General features: G+C 49.1%; 1 protein-coding gene across 1 annotated transcript in view; it reads right to left on the bottom strand.

Moving 5' to 3' along the window:
* Positions 1-25,665, bottom strand: part of KALRN (kalirin RhoGEF kinase) — a 660,995-nt gene that overhangs the window by 407,372 nt on the left and 227,958 nt on the right. Inside the window, 1 exon segment of the mRNA XM_038583060.1 lies at positions 373-495. Coding sequence (XP_038438988.1) covers positions 373-495 — 123 coding nt within the window.

The raw sequence follows: 25,665 nt of genomic DNA, 5'->3' as shown, positions 1-25,665 counted from the left end.
ACCTCAGCTTGGTGATTCACATATGCTAGGGACCAAAAAATGGTTAAATCAGCAGAGCAGAACCAGTGACTTTCCCTTACAGACCAGTATTGAGCAAATGCCTTCTACAATCCCAGTACCTTCCTTTCACCAAATAAAGCAGAGTCCAGAGGCATAAATGGGCCACAATCTGCTATGGGAACAGCTGGCTGGCCGCACATCCTACACACATCTCCACGGAGTGCTAAAGAGTCCACATGTTCAGATCCCCTCCCTCTTACTCAGGTCTCATGTCCATCTCTACCCCTCCCTCCTTCTCCTCCTCCCCCAGGGCCCCGCACCTCTGCTGTCCTGCCCCCAGAGGCAGTGCTGAGAACAGGCGCCCCCACTCACCATGGAGTTCATAGCGAAGTGATTGTGCTGCGTCTGGAGGTCTAGGGCATGCTGGTAGCTCACGCCGATCTCCGTATGGCTCTGGAGGAATAACTCCTTGTTGTGGCTTATCCAGTCGAACATCTAGAGGTGACAAGAAGGTACAGAGTAGTCACAAGAGTCATGGATCCAGCAGTGCAAAACGTTCAGAGCTACTGGAAGGAAAAAAGAGAGTCCTTCTGTTGGTGCCCAGTGAGAACCAGTCATCGTTCTCGGTGTGGGGGTGGCCCACAGCCTGGTTTCCTAGAGAAGCCCTCGCTTTTAGCTAAGGATGCATCATCAGCCTCTGTGTTACTTGATAGAGCCTAAGGGAAAAAGAGAAAGTGAGTAAGAGGATCAGGGAGATGGGTAAAGAAGCTGTTTTCATTATCCCTATCTACTTCCCCTTTGTAAAAAAAAACATTTAGAAAGCTTCAAAAGAGCCCCATGCTTGCTTTAGGGACAAGTGCTGAGAGTACAACGTGGAGGCTTCATCCGTTCCCTATCGCACTAGAAGAAGAGAGAAACCCTTGTTGGAAGCAACAGGGCACCCTGACATCCCCCATCCCACATCACATCGCTCAACCACACACATCGTTGAATCGACTCGACTAACCCACCTTTTCTTGTAACTCCATAGCCTCCCAATCCAAGGGTTTCTGCTATAACCCATCAGGAACCAGAAGAGGAGGATTTTAAGGGTAGGGTGAGTTCTAGCTGGCACAGTGGACACAGTCATCCCCCGACCCCTTAGCTCTCTACCCTGGTTTTTTATTTATTTGGTTGGTTAGGCGTCCACCTCTCTACTAGGGAGCCCACACATATTAAGGAGAGCTGACCAGAATCTCAATTCCAAGGGAGGGGTCATTCTAACAGTTATCCATCCTCAGGATACCAGATCTAAGCCAAACAGTGTAGGACGTTTCCCAGCCAACGGGGTTGTCTCAGAAATGGGAATGCTATCCAATTCAGTACAATAAAACATGAGGGGATGTCTGTCTGGAAGCTTCTGGGAAAACAGAACCTAGTTCTTTAGATATAATTTCTCTCCCCCAATACTGTCATTGTGACCCTGAGCCTCAAATTGTTACAGCCATTGGGTGTTGGCAGCTTAAGGGTGAAGCCCATGAGCAGAGAAAGGGTGCAGCCAAAACAATGGCAGGAAACAGGCAAGATCCCTGACTGAGCTTTGCCGGAACTAAGCCATGTCTCTGGACTTCCCTAGTACCTGAGCCAAGAAATCCTCTTTATCACTCAAGTGCAGTCAAGTGACAGAGCCAGGAAAAGGTGGGAAGCCTTTGGAAAAAGAGGACTCCTCTACGTGGAACTGAAGCTACATAGTTGGGATGGTCTCAGCTGCAGAGCAGAGCCTGGAGAGGCTGAGTACAGGTGCAGGCTGAGGAACGGCATGGATGGTGCTGCCTTTCTTGAAGGAAGAACTCCAGACTCACTTCTTATTCCCCTTTGAGCAGCAAAGTGACTTTACTTTTTCAGTTGTGGTCAACCAACAGGACACGTGCTATGTGCCAGGCACTGTCCCAGGCAACGGAAAAGCAAAAATGACTAACATGTGGTTCTTGAGTTTAAGTGGTGTAAAGACCAGCGTGGCAAGCAGACAAGGACTCAGATAAAACGTTAGGGCCACTTGGCATAGGACTTGATTAAAACCATGACTTGAAAAAGAAAATCTATCAAGATAAAGCCCCATAAGTTCTACCAAGCTAGCACCCACTCTTTATGGAGTGGGGACAAGGCTTCCCAGGGGAGGTGTCCCCTGAGCTGAGCCCAGCTCAGGTAGGAATTAGCCAGGTGAGAGGGACGTGAGCTCCAGGAAATGAGGAGCCCAAAGAAGCGAACTTGGGGGCAGTCTGAAAGCATCCTGGCTGTGCTTCTGGGATCTGACACGAGGAGGAGTTGGGGCTGGACAGGCACCAGGACAGTTGAACACAGAGAGCCCTGGAGACAGGCTTTTAGGAGACCCGCACTCTATTCTGTGGGCAGCGAGCAGTGTGGAAGGTTTTTTTTTTTTTTTTTTTTTTTTTAAGATTTTATTTATTTATTCATAGAGACAGAGAGAGAGAGAGGCAGAGGGAGAAGCAGGCTCCATGCAGGGAGCCTGATGTGGGACTCGATCCCGGGACTCCAGGATCCCACCCCAGGCTGCAGGCGGCGCCAAACCGCTGCGCCACCAGGGCTGCCCAGTGTGGAAGGTTTTAAACCAAGCACTGAAATGTGATGTGAGCTTTGATTGCAGTGTGGACAGGAGACAGGGAGAAGGACAGAGAGAAGGGTTAGGAGGCGGTGACAGCAATCCTGGTAAGGGACGGGGAGAACCTGGAAGCCTGGCTTAGGGCCAGGGCAGCTGAGTCTGCAAAGCAGGCAGGCTTGAGAACTCCTAGGATGGGGAGCAAGACTCACAATTATTTGGGGGAGGGATGGGGAGGATGAGCTAGGGGACAGCCAGGTGTCTGGCATAGGACCCTGGGTCTTTGGAGGAAAGCTGGCACCAGGGTGCTACCTAAAGAGGAGGGTAGGAATGTGGGATGGGAGCTGAAGGTTGTGAGTTCTGTTTGAGATGTGCCAAGTTTGAGAGGCTCACGAGAGCTCCAAGCAGAGGTACGCGTGGGCAGTGAGACTCCTGCGTCTGGGGTCAGGCGAGGGGCATCGGGCTGGGACAGCTCCCACTGCGGTATAAACATTTCAGGCTTCTGAAGGCACCCATGCATGGTTTGGAGGGGACTCCCCCTTTGGAGTTCCCCACATCAGTCCCAGCTACCTCTCCGGATAATGAAGGAAGGATGAAAGCCTCACTCTTCACCCTGCGGTATCAGAGGCTGTTTCGGGCTCGGGGCTCGTGCGGAGGTTGGGCTAACCTGTGCTGTGTGCACTGTCCTGGATCTGCCAACTGCAGTCAGTCCCACGGGGGCTCCCCCGACCCCTCAATTATTACTAGGGACAAAGGAAAAACAAAAACAAAAACAAAAACAAAAAAAAAAAAAAGAAGACGACAAGTGCCCCAGGAGTGTAGAGGAACCTTATTTTGTAATTTTGATCTTTAAAATTCTGCCTCTCAACCCCATTTTAAAATAATTTCTCATCTCTTTTCTTTATTGAAAAAAGAATCAATAAAGTTAATGAAAGCCCGAAATGCCTGAAGTCCCCGGAATTTGTGATGAAAAGCGCTCACTCCATGCACTTTCTTGGATATCCCAGTGGCCGAGAAGTGACCTTCCCTGTATGTTCTGTTAAATGACTATTTAGATATGCAAATCAGCAGCGGGGTTATGCGCCAGCACCACAATGATTAGACTGCCTGGGGCTGGTCCAGGCTGGACTGCAGAGGAGGGGCTGCTGGAGGAACGGGGCTCCTCTCCGAATGGGCCTCCCCCACAACGGCAGCGCCCAGGCCTCCACTTTGGAGCATACCAGCAGCTCTCCAATGGCCAAGATCCCGGCAAAAATCAACTGTGCTGGAAGCAGCCCCCCGAACAGGTGACACATGTCTCAGGAAGAAAGTAAAAGGCCTACTCTGGGGACCAGATGGTCCCATGTGATCCCAAGAAACCAGAGTCTCTCCAAGGCATCTCTCCCCTAAGAACCAGTCTCAAGTCTTCTCTGGGCCTGAGTCTTCTGCCTAATGGGCTATAACCCGCACCCTTGGTAGCCTGGCCATCCGCAAGGGCCACGGTCATTTCTGCTGCATTCAGTGCATCTGGCTGTGGAGAGAATATGTGCACATCTGTGCAAGTGTGCATGTGTGTGCACACTCATGTGTATGTGTGCACCGAGTAGGGTGAGACCTAGGCTGGCTCCAAGCTTCGTCCTGTCACCAACTCCCTATGAGACTGTGGGCAAGTCTCATTTCTGGGTTTCTCCTCATTTGCAAAGGATAAGTGGTTCCCAGAAAGGAGGTTAAGCTCCCGGTTTAGATTCAAGCCCAGTTTGGAAACTTAAGAAATTTTTTTTTTTTCATTCAGAATAAAATAGTTTTAATGAGCCTCCTGGATCGGAAGGTATAGTCACTGCTGCAACTTACATTTCTAACTTTTGAAGAAAAGAACGACGATAAGAAAACCACCATCATTTGATAGCCAGGGAAAGGCGATTCCTGAGTCTCAGCCCTGACACTGTCCGGTGTGTTAGAGTTCAGAAGGCCGGTCAGTGAGAAAAGCCTGGTGTCGTGGCTCTTGGCGCTGACGCAAGAAAGAATTAGAGACCATCGGGGCCCAAAGTGAAAGCAGAAAACAGTTTTCTTTTTTTTTTTCATTTTTTTTTTTTATTTTTTAGCTTTTATTTATTTATAAAGCTTATATTTATTTATAATTTATTTATTTATTTATAAAGACAAAGGCAGAGACAAAGGCAGAGGGAGGAGCAGACTCCCTGTGGGGAGCCTGATGCGGGACTTGAACACAAGGCCCCAGGATCACGACCTGAGCCAAAGGCAAACTCTCAACCACTGAGCCACCCAGGTGTCCCTCTCATATTAATTTTAAACTAAAAAATCTTACAGAGTCATCAGCTCCTGTATGTGGAAAGAAGTAGTAGATCCAGCCCTCCTCCCTCGCTACTGAAGGACACCCCAAAACCCCCTTTCTCGGAGGACAGTATAAGGAATTTGGGCAAACAGCAGAGACCAGAAACCCCCTGGGTCAGGAAGTAGTTCTGGCAAGTGGTACCCTTAAAGACACCCAATTCAGTGGCTGTTGCTATTCCATTGAAAGTACCTCCAACCTCTAAATCTCAGAAAACAGTTTTATTTAAGCAACAGTACACGCTCCTAAGGGACAGCAGGCAGGTTCAGTGAGGAGGAACCAGCCCCCAGGCTGTTTCGGGATTGGATGCCAAGTGGGTCTTTCTGGGCTGGGAGGAGTGATGCCCAGTGGGGTGGTCTCCAACGGAGGCTGTTTCCAGTCCTTTGGGGGCTGTCCCTCTCACAGGCTGGGAGGGGGAGTGTTTGACCCTAAAAGGTTAGTATCAGATCCTGCAGCCTATCTCCACGAGGGCGGGGCTGCAACCGCAGAGCAAATGCATCATAAGGCGTCTAGGGGTTACCCTGGGGAGGAGGAAGAGGAGGGCGAGCCCTAACCTGTGGCTCTTGATCCGTCAGCCCCAAGGTCTTGGAAGCTACAGGGACAGGATGTTGTCCCCCCAGGCTTCTAACGTGTAACCCACTCATCACGGTCCTTTCCCCCAGCTCCTATCTAACTAACTGCCCTCCCTATCACTGTCCCCCGCAGCTCCCCCCACCCCAAGGACTTGGGATCCTGACTTCTTTCAGGTCAAAGGATGAAGATTCCTTGGGGCATTCCTTCCACTGCGCACGGTAGCTTCTGCCTAACGTGGCCATTCGAACACTTCCTCTCACTGCACCGACCGGGACTGTTTATAGACGGGGACACAGGCTCAGAGGCGGGAAGCCAGGGTCTAGCATCCTTCCCTCCACCCGATGCACATTCACTGAGTGCCCGTTGAACCAGGCTCCTGGGACACTGCCCTGCTTCCTGCATACAGCTGTAGGACCTCGGAGGACTGGGCTCCCCAGGGCAGTAACCCCCACTCCCCCCCACCACCCCCAAAAGGCAGCCACCCAGGGGGCCCTGTGAAGCCCCAGAGGTAACGTGCTGCCCTTCACATGGGGCCATTCACTCTCTAACACGCAGCCGACTCCGCTCCCCTCACCCCTGCCCCACCAGGGCATGGGGACCCTGATTCAAAGAGCTCCACTACCTCTCAGCAAATACTTCGTGAATGAAATGAATGCACGACTGAGTTGGCCACGGGCTCTGGGGTTGCTAATCCCCGGACAAGCTGGCCCTTCCTAAACCCCTTCCAGCCAGGTCATTTTATGATTTGATCTATTTGAATTGGGCTCTCTGGAAACGCTTCAACTAGACTGACCCAAAGAGCTTAAAAAAAAAAAAAAAAAAAAAAAAAAAAGATAAAAACCACAGAAAATATCTCCACAGTAGTTTCAAACATTTTCATCTGTCTTTATTTATTTATTTATGTTTCGGAGAAGCTACAAATGGTTGGTTCAACAAAATGTACTATGACAACAAAATTCCTCCAAGAGGAAAGTTCATGTCTAAATAATGAAATTTTATCTCTTTGCTTGGAAACTAACATAGTTTTGTCTCATTAAGAGGATGGATTTTACATGTAAGCTACTTGGGTTTTTGGTTTGTTTTTTTTCTTTTTCATGTTTTGCTTTAAACTAAGTGATTTTTTTTTAATGCTGGCTAAAATTCAGTGAAAATATAAAAATCAGGTTCTTAATATATAATAAATGATTAAAAAGGATCTATTTAAATGCAAATTGGGAAAATAAACAAAACCTTTTCCCCCTTTTCTTATAAAGACAGACATAGCTAAAAGGTTATTATTGTGTTTTTAATGAAGCACAAACTATTTCATAGATCAAAGAAATTAAATAAGGATCTTGGGCTTATTTTCCTTCATTTGCCAAATTTAGCAATGACATCTGATTTAGAGTTTTAACTTTCAAACCACCTTACCACCTACTGTTAGTATTTTATACTGTCTGTAATCATAGATTATATTGGTTTTAAATTTGCTCATATTCAGCTTTGATAAGTTGATTAAGAGGATAGAAGGCAACCAGCGGATTTTCTTTGCCTAAATATGTGCACTCCAATGTCAACGGTGTCTCCTTGACCCTGCTTGTACACAGGAGTGACCCAGCCATAAAAACTTATGCCATAAACAGTGCTAACAACTCCTTGCTGGTGAACCTTGCTACATCTGGGACATACGGTGTGTGGTCAATTCAACAGCAAACTTAGACTGCAAAGAACAGAGCCTCCAAATCTTGGGTTCTAGGACAGATTCAGCTATATAAACTTTGACAAGTTAAGTCATTGATCTGAGCCTCCATTTCTTTATCTGCAAAATGGGATAACACTTTATACTATTTTAACCTTAGGATAATAGTGGGATTCAAATAAGATAACGGTTTCATGTTTCATGCCCTAAGTGCTACGTACTCGACAGATTTTAAAATCCATATAGCGAACATCGTCTAGTACACGTTTCCCTAATGTCTTCATTTAGAGCACAAAATAGATGCCAGGTATGGATTTAAAATTGTAGTAGGTTCACCCTACTGCAAAATCACTGCAGGCTAACAGGAATCACACCTGCACCTCATATGCAAACAGCCTCCCCAAGATGCACCCCCACAGCTATAAACATGCCCAGAGGCACCTGTGCATCCTCCCACCACCTCCACATACACAGAGGGGTTCTCGGGTGCTCTTGCCCACGCAGGACTCAGAGTCCCATGCACCCTCTCTGAGCTATGCTTGAGGGCGCTGGTGCCCTCCTGCCCAACCAGGGTGGCCTGACCAGGACCTCATCTCCCCCTTTTTTTTTTTTTAATTTTTATTTATTTATGATAGTCACACACAGAGAGAGAGGCAGAGACACCGGCAGAGGGAGAAGCAGGCTCCATGCGCCGGGAGCCCGACGTGGGACTCGATCCTGGGTCTCCAGGATCGAGCCCCGGGACAAAGGCAGGCGCTAAACCGCTGGGCCACCCAGGGATCCCAGGACCTCATCTCTCCTGCCTTGCTTCCAGATCCTCCCCTCTGCACTCACTCTCCCTTCCCCAACTCTTTCACTACTAGTCTCAGCTCCCCTGGCTCTTCATGGTTTTACATTCAGGAGAGACTCCTATTAAAATGCATTATTCCCACAGCCTCCCCTGGAAGTAGTTTATTCTGCATATGGAAATAGCTCAGTGAGAGAGCAAGGCCCTTTGCCAGCAGGGCCCAGGGGTGAGATCCAAACTGAGGTGGCAGGGGAGGCCCCCATCAAGAGAGGTGGAAAGGGAGAGGGAGGGAGAGGCAAGAGGGCGCCTGAGGCCTAACTTCCCCACCTTCCAATCTTGCCAGCACAGGAGCTCTAACTGGTGCCAGGGCATACAACACACAGATCCCAGGACACTTAAGACCCTTCAGCCCTGTTTGTGATGACCACTCTCCTAGGACTGCAAGCTCTCCTACTAAAGGAAGAAAGGAGCACAAGGAAAAAAAATATAAAGGACTCCAAATGTGGACTTAGGTTCTAGGTTCCTAGAATTCCACCCTGGAGAGAGCTCGACACCTTGCCCCATGATTTCTGCAAGGCTTGCAGGTCATGGGCATTCCGGGTTCGAGAGACCATCTTAGGACTTGTGCCTGATAGACTGTAGGTGTCAATAAATATCTACCTAAGGAAAGGAGATGCCTGGGCTCTGCCTCATTGTTTTTTTTTTGTTTTTTGTTTTTGTTGTTGTTGTTTGTAGGTTTCCGGCACATCGACCAGTACACTTTTCTATGTTGCATAGAAGACCAGCAATTTTTATCTTTCACCATAAACCCAGCTGCTCTAGGGAGGATGGCTCATCCCGGTTACCTGGGAGACCCTATCACTGAATCAGCCAGGATGCCAAACAATTTCACTGCCCAGGCTCTGTCTCTAACCTGTAGACATGCTATCAATCCCCTAGCACATTTCTTACACCTTCCATACTCTACATTCCCTAATTCCCAAATCTCCGACCTAGCACTCTAATACGTTGCTCATGTCTAGAAGAGTCCCAGTTTCTCTATAAAACTGGCAAATATCCCACTGTGAGGAAGGACTGAACAAAAACTCTTTCTCCTTCTGCACAATAATCTGACCTTCATTTAATACCCCAATTCTGTTTCCCTGGAAACAGGGGAAGACAGTACGTGGCAACATGTCACTAAATCATGTTGCCTTGGGTAAGAACATCTACTGTGACACGTAAACTGTGTCTGGACTGGAAAGACTATCAGTGAACTAGTAACACCTGATGGGGACACCATACCTTGGCCTTCCCAGAGCTTGATAACTCTTGTAACTGCCATGTCCATTGCAGGGGCCCTGGAAGCCGTGCCAGTGAAGCTGCTACAAGAGATATTGGCTCCCGTGGGGCACGGAGCTCTAAAGCCAGGCAGCTTCTGCGACTGGACACATGGCTCTTGTCTCCTGGCAACTGAGCCAGACTGTGGCAAAGACTGTCCTGTGGGAAAGCCATGGTTCCCATATTATACCATCCTTAGGGGATCAGTGTGAAATGCCATCCCCAGCGGTGGTCCTGCAGTCAGCATGTGTCACAGGACCTAAGGAGACTCTCTGTAGGTGTTGCCTCCATATTTCAGAGCCAAACAATATGAACAGCAGTACTGTACCTCCTCCTGTCTTGCCCTTCTCCATCTTCCTCTCTCATTCTCTACTTCTCTCAGGGACAGAGCAGTGATAGTGGTTGGGTGGCAGAGCTGAGATTCAATCCCAGGAGGCTGAGTTCCAGTGCTGATGCTCTTAACTCTCTGGCTCCACCTTCCAAGGTGCTCAGAGCTTCACCCTGGCTATCTTTCCTGTCCTCACCAGACTAGGAGAAGTACATTCTGCCCCTGATGCCTCTGTTTACCCTCCACCCACTCCCTCCCTAACTCCTGGTGATAGGCACTACCTTTACTACTTCCTGAATCTGCACCCACAAGGAAAACCATCCCCACCTTTCAGAGTTCTTTGTTCTGCTACTCCTCCTTCCCCTTGGACTCTCATCACAATCTGATAGGGATCTTTCGGAAATTCCCTTTCTCTGGCCCCGGCACCAGGTCATTTTCAGGAGCAGGCCATGGCCTACAGACATATCTACGCTAGCCCTCTTGCTTCTATGGGCCTCCCCCGACCCACCCACCGCGCCATGACCTGAAATTCTCCGAGGAGCACCATCACTTCCACACTCGCACACTCCCGGAGACCTCACGTCTCTGCACAACAACAGTAATAGAAACACTCTCATTTTGAAAGCAGACTAGTTGTCCAGTCCTATGCTGATCTATCCAAACTTGCCTCCCACTCATCTCGCTGCCCTTTCGTGACCTCCCTTCACGTGCCTCACATCCTTACTGCAATGGCCTCAAGACTTGGGCCTCAGTCTTCTGCCTCTTATTCACCAGGCTCTGTCCACCTGAAACTCCATCCAGGCTCAGGATTTCAACAACACGAGTAGTGTTCTCCATTTCATGTGCCACGTTGTACTTGAGGTACTACACCACGTACTTAGATGGATGACCTCATGTAGTCCTTATAATAATGCTAGAAAGGAAAGCATTGTTCAATCCATCTTCAACATGCTGGAAACTCAGTTTGAAGAGTTGAGGCAAACTGCAAAAGATCCCACAGCTTGTAAGTGATGGGGATGAATTTAGAACCTAGTGTCCATCTGAACCTACATCCCATACAATTTCCTCTGTTCCAGGGTTCCCTCTTCGCATGACTTCCCAGGTAAGTAACAATACTAACTGTGTGCCCGGCTCTGCACAAAAAGCTTCATAGCATCTTTTCAGTCTTCACCTGTGGGAGCTAGTAGATGCCATCATCACCACCTTTTTGTAGTTACAGAAACAGATAAACAACTTGGCCAGAGTCACACAATGAAAACTCAAATGGCATACTGAAGACTCAAATCTAGGTCTGCATGACACCCAAGTCCATGTTTTATTTTTTTTTAATTATTGAGATTTTTTTTTAAAGATTTTATTTATTTATTCATGAGAGAGAGAGAGAGAGAGAGAATGAAAGAGAGGCAGAGATACAGGCAGAGGGAGTAGCAGGCTCCATGCAAGGAGCCCGACATGGGACTCGATCCCGGGACTCCAGGATCATGCCCTGGGCCAAAGGGCAGGCTCTAAACTGCTGAGCCACCCAGGGATCCATCCCCTTGATGTTTGACTGTATCTCCCACTACTGTGTCTTTTCTATGGAAACTTCTACCTTCTTCTGACTTCCCACATCTTCACCACATTCCCCAGACCCCATTTGTTCTTCTTTCCCTCAAATAATTGAAATATCCCCTCTATTTTCCATTCCTGCTGCTACTCAGCCCCTGGTCCCTCTTGCCTATATTACTGCAATCACTTCTATACTGGTCTCCCCAGACTCCAGTTACTCCCTTATACGAAGCTATATACTCCCCCACTAGGTTCACTGTTCTAATATGCTGCTTTCACCATGGCATTCCCCCAGTCAAAACATGCACGCATGTGCACACACACATGCTTGCACACACACGCACACAGACACACACACACACAAAGCACTGCTGTTGTCATCCACAATGCAAACAAAATCCAGTCTTCTTGTTCTAGCATTCAAGGCACTCCCCCTCTCTCTTTGGTCCAAATCCGCCTTCCCCTATTATTTTATACCACTGTCCTAAATCAAGCATCCTTTCCAGTCATACGCTATTCGCCACCATGCAAATACATCACACTGTGCTCACTGCCACCTCCATATTCGTGCTCACATCTTTCCCCCTGTGAAATGTTACACACCCAAATATCCAAATTGTTCCCATCTTTCAAAATGCAATTAAAGTCATTTCCTCGTAATGCCTTCTTTGACCAACTGGGCCCATACTGATTTCTTTTTCCTCCAAACTTACTGCTCCAGTGTCTACTGCAAGAGTTCACAAATCTAGTCTTAATTCAGAACTATCTGAAATGTTTTTGTAAAAAATAAAGCTTCCTATGCTTCACACCTAAGATTCTGATTTAGAGGGAGCTTTCTAGGTGATTCTGATACACTTGCATTTTTATTTAAATGGTTCATGTGGAGACTTATGGTCTGTCCGTGATAGGGTAGCTGATATCAGACTCAGCCCTACCATCTATAAACTATTTAAAAGCACAGGTCAGTAACCAAAATAGACCAATCATCCATGAGGGAAGAGAAGCACACAATGTAAGCCCTCTGTGGAGTAGATAAATAGTTGAGCAGAGAGCAGCTCTCTTTCTGGGTATAAAAAACTGGGTATAAAAAAACAAGAGTTTAGAGTTCAAAGCTGGTAAGGTAAGGAATTTCAGTAATAGCATATTAGGGAAGAGGGAGCTAAGAGAAGGAGCCCTAAAAATCTTCATTAAAATTTCCTTCAGGTCTTTGACCCAATCCTAAGCTGTGCAAGGTGAGGATCCAGAAAGTCTAGCAGAGAATAGCTGTGGGAAATGGAGGATACTGAGAGGTGAGCAGAAATTTTAGGCTATCCAGTGCTCGGGAAATGTTGGAAACTCTAATACAAACAGTGTGAAGAGACTTTGGTGAACATTCTGGGCACTAAACTGGGTCCCCAGAAAGACCAAGATACAGGAGTAAGAACTATATTCTAAGAATTAGGGCTATACTCTAGGATTAATTAAAAGATGGAAGTAAATCTGTCATAACAAAGCCTAAAAATAGCTCAGTAGGTTCAAGATCTGCTAGTTATTTTTAATTTTTTTGAACATTTTATTTATTTGTGAGAGACACAGAGACAGAGAGAGAGAGGCAGAGACATAGGCAGAGGGAGAAGCAGGCTCTTTGCAAGGAACCCAATGTAGGACTTGATCCCAGGATCCCGGGATCATGCCCAGAGCGAAAGGCAGACACTCAACCTCTGAGCCACCTAGGCGTCCCAAGATCTGCTGGTAATTTAGCTGCATTCCAGAACAAAACTGAAAGTTTGGAGGAAGGTAACCTAATCTGGAGTCTCTGCAATGCATCATCTGCAATATCCAGTATACAAATTATCAGCCATATGAAGATGCAGAGAAAAGTGATTGATAATCAAAAACTAAAAGTCAATAAAAATAGACCCAGAGATGACCAGGCTATGAATTAGCAGCTAACACTTTCAAGACAATGATGATTAACATCTTAAAGAGAATTAAGAAGGAAAGGGACAAAATTATTAAAAGATGGAACACTGAAACGGAGTCCAGTTTTCTGTTTCTTGTGGCCAAAAGCATACCGATATAGTCACTGCTCATGCAGCTTATTACAATATTTTATTCACATAATGAGTACCCACTGTATTCCAGACATTGGATTAGAGACTAATGATAAAAGATCAAGGTCAGAGTCTAGTGAGGGGGACAAATGTAATCAATATTCTGTCAATTTTAAGTGTGAAAACTACTATGAAAAGTGTATACCGTGAACTGACAGCAGAGGAGCACTTGATCCTACTTGGCAGAGGTCGAGGCATGGGAAAGCATGAAGTGGCCTCCAGAAGGTGGCAACAGCTGAACAACACTTGAAAGACAGTAGGATTTGGCTAGGTGAAGATGGAGATGGGAAGAGCATCTTACTGAGATGACATCACTTGAGCAAAGGCCTGGAGGCTTGAAATATGGACTAGAGGGGAAGTACCCAGAGCTCTAGAGCACCAAGTGAGAGGTACTGAGAAAGAATGATAAAAGAGAAGGGAGGGGCCGGGTCACAGAAAAAGCAAAGGTGGAAAGGCAGAGGAAATGCTCTTGGTTAAGTATGCAATGGAGAACCACTGCAGGGCAGTAATATGGTCAGATGTGTTTTTAACCCTGACTGGGTGTCTACACTGAGGCCCTAGACAGACAGTGATTTACTTCATTGCAAAGAGGAGTCTGAGCCAGGTCTGATATCACAGAACAAAATCAACTAGCCCATTATAGACTTCTCACCAACGGGGGGTTCTCGGCACCCACCCTTCCTTCCTTCCCCCCTTACTCCTTATTCTTATAAACCTTTCGATGTCTGGGTCAAAGAAGATAAATATGAGGGAGGAAATAAAGAACATATGACAGGTGCCCAGCACAGTGCAGACACATCACAGATACTGAATGCATGCTAGTCCCTTTCTACTACCCCTGGGTTTAGACAGGATAAGCTAGCAGGCACCAAAAGTAGTTGCTTTCTGATTAGAGAAACCCAGGGCGCAAAACTTCATACTCAAATCACACACTGCCCTTGAAAGTGAGCCGGAGCTCAGCTCTGCCTGGAGAAGTACAGGCTCACGTTAGGCCTCAGAAGGCTGCTGTCCGTTGCCTTCCTTGTGCTAAGCGAGGGAATGAAAAGCCTCACCAAGCCCACTAATAATATAAATGTTTTCAAACTTTAAATAAGGGGTTTTCGTAGGTTTCATTTCCAGTCTGTCTGCCTGGATGAACCGAATTCTCTGCAGTACTGGCAATATGCACAGTACCCTCCCTCCGGGGAAGAAACGGTCCTCCAGGAGCCAGCAAGTCAAGCAGACAAGAAACAGGACCAACCGAGCCAGGAGTCAGCGCAGGCAGCCCCCGGGATATTGACTCCGAGTGGCCAAATTCCTTCCATCTGAACCACAGATGCTGATAAAACATTCTCCGCAATGGAGTGAGAAAATGTGCTTCACTTACTTCCCAAAATGTAGAATTGAAGAGGTCAAACTCTATTTAATCCAAGCTGAGAAAATAGTGCCCAACTTTATCCCAAAGCTAAATTTAGGCATAAACTGAGATCTGGCCCTTGGCAAGTTAATTTAGATGAGCTAATGCTTGTTCCTGGCATACAGGATGCACCCAGTAAATGGTAACTATTATTGTTACTGCAAAAATGGAGCGTCTGCTGGATGTTCTCATCCAGTCCTCCCACGCATCCTAAAATCGGCTGTGCCAATCACTTGCACATCTGGGGGAAAATTCCACATGGGCTAAAGCGGAGGTGGCCCTCCCTCCAGGGGTGCCTCTCTGGGGGAAGGGGAAGTCTGTGGGGCTGGAGCTGCGGGGTGTGCTGGGTGGGCTTGAGCTCCAGCTGAGGGAGAAAGCCGGCACTCCCCCTTTTCCCTTCTACGCTCTTCCACAGCTTCAGCTGGGGCCCTGGGGGAGGCGAGGGGCGGCCAGGGAGCCAGGCCAGGCACATCCAGGAAGAGACGCTGGTCACGCTTTCTGCTTCCAGACCCCACCTGGCCGAGCCGCCCCCCACAGGTGCTCAGGAGAAGAGCCCAAGCACTCCTCAAAACCCTCCACTTCTCCAGCAGTCTGATTCAGAGGACTGCAGAGAATTCCAGAGTTGCATTCAGAGAGTGCCTGTTGTCCCTGTAACGGGGGCAGAAATGGGATCCCAGGACCACTCATGGAATATAATGCTCTTAGTCGCCTTGATCACCACTGCTCTCACGGTTCTGTGCCTTCAAAGAAATTTACATTTACATTTAATTTAGTCACCCATCCTCCTCCCAAAAGGTTTCTGGGATTTCGTTCCACCACCACCTCCCTCCCACGCCCCCAATCCTACTGTTGTGAAGGCCTCCTGGTTCCCTTATCTCCCTTTCCTCCCCAGCATTTGATCAGTCACCTGGTCCCACTTCCCCCAGTGTCTGTGCCCCTCTCCTTCCACTCGCTCTGCCACCTTATCTGCTCTCGCTTGGATTAGTGTGAAAGGACCAGAACTCGGGGTCCTGCCTCCCAATCTCTCTGTGCATTGCTAGGCGGAAGTTGCTCAAACCCTGGTTTTTAAGGGACAGCCCTGGAATGGAGTCCCTTGAAACCACTCAGCAGTAGGTGGTGCTCTTGGGTCGGCTCAAAGCGCTCACAGTTCTGCTCCATCCAGCAGCCTGGTGAGTCCGGACTGTGGCACAGTCCACTCTTTATTTGGCACCAACTGTGTGCCTCTGTGAAACCTAAGGCATTACACCGGGCCTGACCTCCAGGAGTCTGCAATATATTTGAGGGCATGAGACCTCCGAGTGCAAAATTATAATCCAAGATGAGTTGGAATAGTCCAGTCCAAGGGGGATTGATGAGGCTTACAGGAAGATGCCCAGAGGAGAGAAAGACCACCTCTACGAGGGAAGAGTGGGTGAAGTAGTATTTGAGCGGACCTCCAGCTAGGGTAGGGTGTCTGTAGGCAGAGTGGGAGGGAGGTTGGAATCAACAAAGGCATGAGAAGGTGGGCCTGTGCAAAGCACAGAGGAGGATGTCCTGAAGATGGGGCCCGAGCGCCCAACTCCGGTCTCTCTCCCCATTCTCAGCCCTTCTAGTTCGCACCTCTTCCTGATGCCTCATGACAAGGGTCAGCTTCCCAGGAAAACCTCCCAGGACAAGACAAGCACCACTCTCAGGTGGGATCTGCATAGAGGACACCAAACTTCCCTTTTTTTCTCTGTACCAAGAGAGGGCGTATCTTCTTCTCATCATAACAGTAACCAGCTCCCCAGCAGGGCCACTCTTGTCCTGGAAAAGGCTCTCTGAGAAGGACTGGAGGTGAGCTGAAGAGTGAGACAGTGGAGTTTCTTGGTGAAAATGGACTGGGAGGGACGCCTGGGTGGCTCAGTGGTTGAGTGTCTGCCTTCGGCTCAGGGCATGATCCTGGAGACCCGGGATCGAGTCCTACATCGGGCTCCCTGCGTGGAGCCTGCTTCTCCTTCTGCCTGTGTCTCTGTCTCTGTCTCTCTCTCTCTCTGTGTCTTGAATGAATGAATGAATGAATGAATGAATGAAAGAAAAAATGGACTGGGAAACATGGCAGGAAGAACCAGTAGAGGCAGGTTTCCTCCAAGGGAATTAATGCTCCTTTGCATATTTTACCATGAGTTTTCTGACTCTCTAAGATGGTAAAGCTTTGGCTCTACTTGGGAATGACCTCAGAGAAAGCCTTGGGACTTTGGGGCTTTTTGCATCAATATCCCTGACCTGGGCACACCCAACTCTGAGTACCAGAAACCTGTCCACTCAGCATTTCCGTACTAGCAAAGTCTGCGTATGCACTCATGTGAAAAGACATCCTCTTCTACTCACATATGAGGCAGTGCCTCACGCCACTTGAATGAGTGAACATAATTCTCTGGATGCACGTACCTTGGAGTTTGAGGCTGGCTAACTTGTACTATAAGAAGCAAGTGCACCTACACACATAAAATCTTTTTCTTATCTGTGGAAGTGGGATCAAGAGGGATCAAGTGGGATCAAGAGATCAAGCTCCAGATCCGTCCCCATCCTTTTTCATATTTGAAAAACTGATCCCAGGAAAGCTCCTTCTCAAGAGCTCTTCCTGGGTTCTCCAGGCACCAGGCAGCTGCCACAGCTACACACTCTGCTGCCGCACGCTGCCCACTGTTGGCCGGCATCCTTGCTGTGGATGAGGCTGTGCCCTGTGCCCTCCCGCCCCAGGCCCCAGCACTCTTCTACCACTGATCCCATCTATCTACCCGGCTCACCTTGAGTCTAGCCTCCACAAACCCACCATCTATTGGGCACCTCCTGGATCCAGGGCATGTTAGATTCTGTATACATGTTTTCTTTAATCCATTCCAATCCTAAGGTATTTATTAAAATCTACATTTTACTGATAAAGAGACTGCTCCCAGAGGATACACTGGCCGCTGGGAGCCCGAATGCTCACAAGGGGCTAAGGTGGAATTCTAACCTGATCTCTGGTTGCAAAGCCAGTGCTTTTTCCAGAAGCAGTTGCTGGGTCTGCTGGCCTTTGCCCTCTCTGCCCTCGAGAGAGGCCTGAATCACAGGGAGCTCTCCCTCAGCTCCACCCAAAGTAGCCAGCAGGACCATCAAAGGGAAGAGAAACAACAGGTTCAGAGAGAATCGGAAGCAAAAAGAGTGGGGTGAGAGCAGGCTGGAGGGGGTGCAAGCACACAGAGGAGAAAAGCCACAAATGAGAAAGGAAGGAGAGGGGAGCAGAGGTGTAGGAGAGAAGGTGAAGGGAGGGGAGAAGGTGTGTTCTGCAAAGTAAAATGCTTTGAAAAAGGTTCCTACTGTAGAGACTCGATGTGTTTTTCCACTTAAAAACTTGTACCTGAATGTCTTTTTGTTTTTCAAAAGTGGTACTTAAGACATTCCCTCCACCTCCCCCACTGGGCCAGAGCTGACACGTTACCTTTCTTCCTGGGCCACCTCCCACTATCTCCCCAATACACACTAGGCACCCCCGACCTGAACTCCTGCCCAGTAAGCAACAGAGGCCCAGATATCTAACCGGGCTCTAAGACCAGAGTGGGCACTACTTCCGTGCCGTCCTCTCCTTACAAGGTTGTCAGGAATCACATCACTGCTGAACCTGCTTTTCCCTCCACTTCCCTACATGACTCCCCTTCTCCAGGGCTTGAGTGGGAGACAGGGGCCCCAGCACCTAGCAGAGGACCTGCACACAGCAGACACTCAATGACTGCTGGCAAATTGGTGAACCAATGAAGGTTCCTCGGTTCCTTCCCTGTGCCGCACACAACGTCTGTCTCTGATCAGGACCCTCTCTTTCCAGCTCACCTAAATCGCCGCAGACAGAATCAGTGTGACAACCTGGATTCTGGAAACACTGTTAACATAGCGTCCACAATCTCAGTTCTAAGGGGTCGCTATGGGGCCCACAGCTCTGTAGGGTCCATTCATAAGTAGAGGCCACTTCTGCAGGCAATTCACACACGGCTGTCCTGCCTGGCTCCTCTGCAGCCCCCTGGGAGACCTGGGAGGGATCTAAGCCCCCCTCTCTCCCCGCCCCAGCTCCCTGCCAAGAGTTCCTCCCAGGCCTGCCTCTGATCTGCCCTCCACGTCCACAGGCCTCCTGCACGCCTGTGACCTCCAAATACAGTGGGACTGAAAATGCAGGAGAAGGAGAAAGGATGGAAGGAGGAGAAAAACAGCTTTGGGAGAGAACACTTGCACATGCAGCTTGCAGAACACTGTGACTTGGATTATTTTTGGAATCTAATGTTTCTAATGTTCAAGGGGAGGAAATGAGAAAAAGTAAGTAGAGATTCCCAGGACCAGCAGGCTGGAAATAATACAGGACACCGTGTCCTGTGTCAGGGCGGGATGCAGACACACTTCCTTGCCCTGAGCCCAGTCGGGGGTGGGGGGGGTGGTTTAGGCCCCAGTAGGAGAGAGGGAGAGGGCAAGAACAAGAGGGCACCTGAAGCATTTCTCTTAAAAAAAAAAAAAAAAAAAAAAAAAAAAAAAAAAAGCAGGAAATTACAAAACACCCAGTAAAGACCTTGCCCTCTGGCTGCCCCAAGTTTGCAGCTCTTTGAAGCCACCCTCCCAGCAAGAAGGGCTCAGGTGACTGAACTGCAGAGACTAGTCAGCATGCACCCTGGAGGCCTGTCCAGGGCTTGCCCTTTCTCCACAGCAGTGGTGAGGACCCCCACGCTCCATTCCTCCTGAGCCCGTCTGGCCACCTCCTAGGTTGCTGGCTGGCCTGTGTGCCCCTTCTTCTGCAAGGCAAGGTCAGTGTGTGTGTGTGTGTGTGTGTGTGTGTGTGTGTGTATTTCTCTGAGGAGAGGGTGGAACTCTAGCCTCAGGGCAGAGGGCTCACCTTCCTTGCCCCCCAACTCTCTCCCAGGCACACTTCCCAACCTCACCAAGTCTCAGCTCTCCCATCTATGACATGATGCCTGTATTTACACCTGCCTGGCCTGACACATAAAGCAGATAGGAGACCAAATGATGAACCACCAATTGGAGGACTCTGGGTGGGTCTCCACTCTGGGTCAAAGTTTTCTATATCAACTGGAGGACTCTGGGTGGGTCTCCACTCTGGGTCAAAGTTTTCTATATCAAAGGAAGGGCTGGACCACAAAACCTCTAAGGTCAGGGGTGTGAGAACACTTTAAAAACCGACATCCAAAAAAAAAAAAAAATCTTCTGTATTTTAATTGCTACAATGGCACTTCAGTTTGACAAATGAATGTGGAGTCAGGCTCACTGCTGGCTTGCAGAGTGTGGGGCTGGAAGAGAGGTAAAGAGGAGCAGCAGTGGGCCAGCTTCTGGTGGGACGGAGAGGCAGAAGAATTCCTCCACAAGTGGCCCTACAGGTCTCATCACTCCAGGCAGGAGTTTTACTCTGGGCCCTGGGGAATGATCAGAACTGTTTATACCTTGGAAGGAGAGGGAGGGCAGGAAACAGCAGTGGATACTTTGCCCAGGGACAGGGCATCCTGGGGACGTCCTGAATGGCTAATGTGGTTAACAGGACATACACACAGCGAAACACAATAAGCACGTAACCCTTAGCACAGTACCCGGCGGCCTGCCATGATGCCTTTCACCCAGTGGGCCCCACAAATACTTTCTCATGGCGACATGAAGGTCCCATTATTTTGGTTGCAAGGACCTCCAAGAAAATCAAAATGCATAGATGTGTTTCTTGGATGGACTGTTGGATGTGTTTCTGGCCCAAAGTTTGCAGGACAAACTTTGCAAGACAAATATACCCTTAGCTATGAAGCAAAGCAGAAGGTGACAAGTGTCTCAGATGAAGAAGGTGCACGGGGAGGGATTACTTTCCTCTATGGCTGCTTCAAGGATAGACTGTGTTCCTAGAGACCTCTCCTGTGGCAGCTCCCCCAGCCTGCGCCCAACAGATACGACCCCCTTTTGATCTAGGTGCTCCTCTCTGGGTCTCAGCCAAGAGTATCACACAGCCTAGTGATCTCTGGGGACCCCTGTGAACCTACATCCTGATTGCTGACTTCTCCCAAAACTCAATTCTTGATTTTATTTCATTTAGGGATCATCGAAAACTATCTAGAGCAAGCCCATTGGGAAGATAGCACTGATGATGCTCTGCATGGTCTCGGCAGGCCCCCAGGGACTGAAGAGGAGGGGGAAGGAAGGGAAGCCCAGGACCAGCACCTCTACGCACCACCTATCACCCTGTTCAATTCTCCGAATGAGCCTGGGCAGTTGGGCAGCAGCTCAGGCTGCCCCCTCACCCCTTTTTTTCCCCTAGCAAGACCAGAGTTCAAGAGATGATGGCTCTATTTGCTGAGAAAAACACATATTCCATCACCAGCCAAGATGACAACCCCAAAGAGCAAAAAGCCTACTGTAGATATACAGGGGAGAATGAACAGGAAAAGGCCAAAAATTATTACAGAATTTTTGAGCAATAAAGAGGCTTGGATATCATTAATAGAGCAAGGGTGCGAGGAGGAGAAATGCAAGGCACATTCGGCTGGGGTAGATGGGGTCTTTACCAAACTTTATCAATGTGGAGATTCTTTTTTTTTTTTTTTTAAGATTTTATTTATTCATTTGAGAGAGAACATGAGTGGCAGAAAAGGGCAAAGCAGACTCCCCACTGAGCAGAGAGCCCTATTCGGGGCTCCATCCCAGGACCCCAAGATCACAACCTGACCCGAAGGCAGACGCTTAACTGACTGAGCCACCGAGGTGCCCCTCAACCTGGAGGTTCTGAGATGTCCCCTGACAAGCCTCGTCTCTACCACCACCACCACTGCCATGACCACACACACGCCCTGCCACACTGCTCCTCCCATTGAAAGACATTTTCACAAAGAGAGAGTACTGTTTATGAACAAATTCATCATCCTTCTTTGGCCGGGAACATCATCAGAGACCAGAGAGGCCAGACGCACCTAAGGTCTCCCCACTGGCAGAGTGGCACCTCAGAACAAATCTGAATCCCCACTCAGCTCTGTTTCAGCCCAGATATGGCACCCCCAGGTGTGAACAGAATTTCAGCATGCGAGAATAAATAGGCAGGAAGACATTTAGAATTCGGTTCTCCAGAGGGGGCTTTGCCACAGGCAGCATGGTGAGGCCGGTCTCCTCAAAGCAACCGTGAGGGTCATGTGAGCACATGAGTTGGTCAAAGAGGAGGTGGGCACCTCAATGCCCTCCTGACCGGGGTGCTAAAGGTCTGGTCCGGAGCACGTTCCAAGCACAGCTTTACACAGAAAACAACCACTGTGCTGCAGAAGCCCATCCCGAGCATGGTTCTAACACTGGAAGCCCGGCAGAGGAGCCTTGTCCCTTTGGGGGGACTGCTCCCACATGCAAGTGGGAATATACTTCTCTCTGGAAGGGCTTTGGGCAAGACTAGCACATAGGCCTCCTGCGTAGACATCAGTATGTAATCAGAAGCAGAGCGGAGGAAGGTTTCTGTATCAGGTAAGTGGTCAGTGACAGGCTGGAGCCCTTCAGGACGCTTCTTTCCTGCAAAGCCTGGAGGACTGGGCCTTCTGCAGACTGGAAGGCAGATGGTGCGGCGGCTTCGGGGTTTTCCAATGCATGTCGTGGGCCTCGGCATGTTGGTGGGCATCACGGGGTCACCATGGCTGTCATCAGTGTGACACGGCTGGGTTCCTCCCGGGGTGTGGGAGGCACTTTCTGATTCCAAGGTCTTTTCTAGTTCTGACATCCTGGAAGACGTGCCCTAGGCATCCAGGAAAGGTGGGGTGGGGGGGCTATGAGGATCCTCCTCCGAGCAGCGAGAGGACAAGGAACAAGTGTACCTAGTGACCTTACTACAGCAAACCACCCCCTACAGGGGAAGGGGCCTGCCTTCGGCCTGGCAAGGGGAAGTGATTGCAGGGTAGACCCTTCCATCCCCTGGGGGCCCCTGCAGCTGTGAGCCAGGTCTGCAGAGAGAGCCATCAGTGCACCTGGCGAAGGAGGAGCGCCCTGTCGGAGGTCCCTGAGCACTGTGGAGGACAGGCCCATTAGTTAGAGACTGGAGAGCACAGCACAAGGCCGCGCCGCTCATCTTCCAACAAGATGCACTGTGTGCTCCCTGAATCACCTCTGAGTAGCCCAGTCCTCCCACAGATTGCTCATCAAGGTGCTCCTATCGTTCCTGATGTGCAGATCTCTCTTCTCTAAAAACCCCCCAATCAGGGAGGCTGTGCCTAGGGCAGGGGGTGCACACGGCGGACAGAAGGAATAATAACTGGGAGCTTGCGACAGCTTGCTATACCAGGACAGAAACTCCAGCCTACTCAGCTTTATCCAAGTGCCTTGTTTTGGGCTCATGACAGCTGCTCAGCAGTTTATTAAATGAACGGGTGGCCTGCCTTGTGAATTATCTGTGGAACAGAGTCCCTCCTCTCTAAATGTTGAATTGGCAAGGAAAATGGCTCCTCCTTCCTCCCCTCCCTTCCCCCAAGATGAGGAAGGGTCATCTCAGAGGTCAGGGGAAGGTGGTGAGAGGTGGCTTCACTCCCCTAAGGCCAGCTGGTAAATGGGGAGCAGCACCTGTTATTCAAGCCCTGGCAAACAAGCTGTCACCCTACAGGGCCATCAGGGACACGCTGCACTCACCCTTTCACAAAAATAGTAGCTGGGTGACAACTCAGTTTCCTAAGAGTTCCCCAGATCTGGAATCGCAGGCCTCCAACAAGCCTCCCAGAAGAAAGGGGGCTAAGACGTGGCTCATGCCGTAACTATGTCCTCACACCCTTGTTTAAACGGGGATGCAAAAAAAAAAAAAAACAAAAACACAAAACAAAAACAAACAAACAAAAATAAACAGGGATGCACCCACATAACCCTCACCCCACACAGCCACCCTCCTCATCCCTTTTCAGAAACACCAAATAAGTCAAGGGCCGAGGTACTCGGTTCTGCACAGATCTTTTAAATTGATCTGGAAACGACATAGAAGGACTGTTTTTCTCTCCTGCCCTACACCCAGCACATTTTCTGTGGCAGCTGGGTCAAGCCTGAGCCACATGTTCGTCACTGACTCAATATCAAAATATTCCTGGGCTGCCCTCTTCCCATCACCCCTTTGCTGCCCTTGTTTCATTTTTTTATATTCCCTTCCCTCCTCCTCTACACACACCAAACATATCACACGCATGCCACACACTACACATACTTCTTTTATGCTATGAACCCACCGGGGGACACGGACCCAAAACTTAGAGTCCTGCATAGAACCGAGGGACTGTGTACTTGGGTGGGGGCAAAGCCACAGCTTGATTTTCACCGACCTCTCACTGAAAGACAGCATTCCTTTCGATTAGGAACGCAGGCAGCGAACCACATTAGGGTTAGCAATAGCTGTGCCTCCGATGCCAACAGAAGCACACACGTTTTCAGAGACATCAGGTTGTTGCCCTGAATTGTCATTTAGGTTCCTCACTCCATCAAACTCATGGTAGTTAGAAGACTTCAAACAGAGCTTGTGATTTAACATGTTCCCAAACAAGTATAAAAGTTATTGTGATTTTTAAAAATGGAATAACGGCATTTCAAGAATTATCTTCCAAGCCTAGATGTTATTTTGTACATTCACAAATGTTATTTTATATATATATATATATATTTTTACAAATGTTATTCTGAGCACGGTCCATGGCATGGAAAGGCTAAGAGCCCCCGCTGTCCAGTGGGCATCAGAAGGTGGGATGTGAGACTGTCCCCAGAGTCACCAGAGTGCGGGCCAGGGCGCGCAGGGCCAAGAGGCAGCGATCAGAGGTCTGCCTGGGGGCAGCAGGCTAGCGGGGCTATTGACTCGGAGCGTGGGTGGGCTTCAGAGACCCAATACTGGCTGTGTCTAACCCACAGTGGGATCTCGGCGAGCCCCGCACCTCTCTGAGCTCCCAGTTCTTGTCACCATCCATTCTGAGCTTTCCTCGACTGGGAAGCAGGACCAATAATATACCATAAGAATCTTGTGAGCATGAATTGAGGACATATATGTGCGGCAGAAGTTACTGCTTGGTGGGCTGGTGCTTGGCTCACTCTAGAAGGTCAGCCTTCCCTACCTGGGGATTTCTGAGGCTAAGGTGGTGGGGTTTTTTTTTTTAATATTTTATTTATTTATACATGAGAGACACAGAGAGAGAAAAAGGCAGAGACACAGGCAGAGGGAGAAACAGGCCCGGGGAAGCCCGGGGGGCTCAGTGGTTTAGCACCACCTTCAGCCCAGGGCGTGATCCTGGAGATCTGGGATCGAGTCCCACGTCGGGCTCCCTGCATGGGGCCTGCTTCTCCCTCTGCCTGTGTCTCTTCCCCCCCTCCCCCTCTGTGTGTGTGTCTCTCATGAATAAATAAATAAATTCTTTAAAAAAAAAAAAGAAAGAAAGAAAGAAAGAAACAGACCCCATGCAGGGAGCCCAACTCGGGACTCGATCCCAGGTGTCCAGGATCACGCCCTGGGCTGAAGGCGGTGCTAAACCGCTGAGCCACCCGGGCTGCCCAGGTGTTTTGTTTTTGAGGCAGGTGTTATCTGTGCCCTACAAAGGCTTCTCATATCCTTGAAATTCAGGGATGCAGTGAAATGTCTCACACAAAACACTTGTAGGCAGACCTGAGTCCCCCGCCTTCCCTTCTAACTCTGGCTCACCGAAACAGGTGCCCAGGCCAGACTGCAAAGCAGATCCCCCGTCCCAGAGCAGAAGAGACTGCAAGTAAAAAGGAGACGTCCAGGGGGATCCCTGGGGGGGGGGCTCAGCGGTTTAGCTGCCGCCTTCAGCCTGGCGCATGATCCTGGGGTCCTAGGATTGAGTCCCGCGTCAGGCTCCCTGCATGGATGGAGCCTGCCTCTCTCTCTCTCGGTCTCTCATGAATTGAAAAAAAAAAAAAAAAAAAAAAAGGAGACATCCACACCTTTCCAATATTGGTCACAGGAGCCAAAGTACCTGTCTCTGGCTTCACAGAGCAGCTGGCTTCTGACCTGGTGTCTCTCATCATTTGGTGAGCAATGACA

The sequence above is a fragment of the Canis lupus genome, chromosome 33, assembly GCF_011100685.1.
Source record: "Canis lupus familiaris isolate Mischka breed German Shepherd chromosome 33, alternate assembly UU_Cfam_GSD_1.0, whole genome shotgun sequence".
In the NCBI taxonomy this organism is placed as follows: domain Eukaryota; kingdom Metazoa; phylum Chordata; class Mammalia; order Carnivora; family Canidae; genus Canis; species Canis lupus.
Note: the sequence above shows the minus strand (reverse complement) of the source record. Positions and strands in the feature narration are given on the sequence as shown.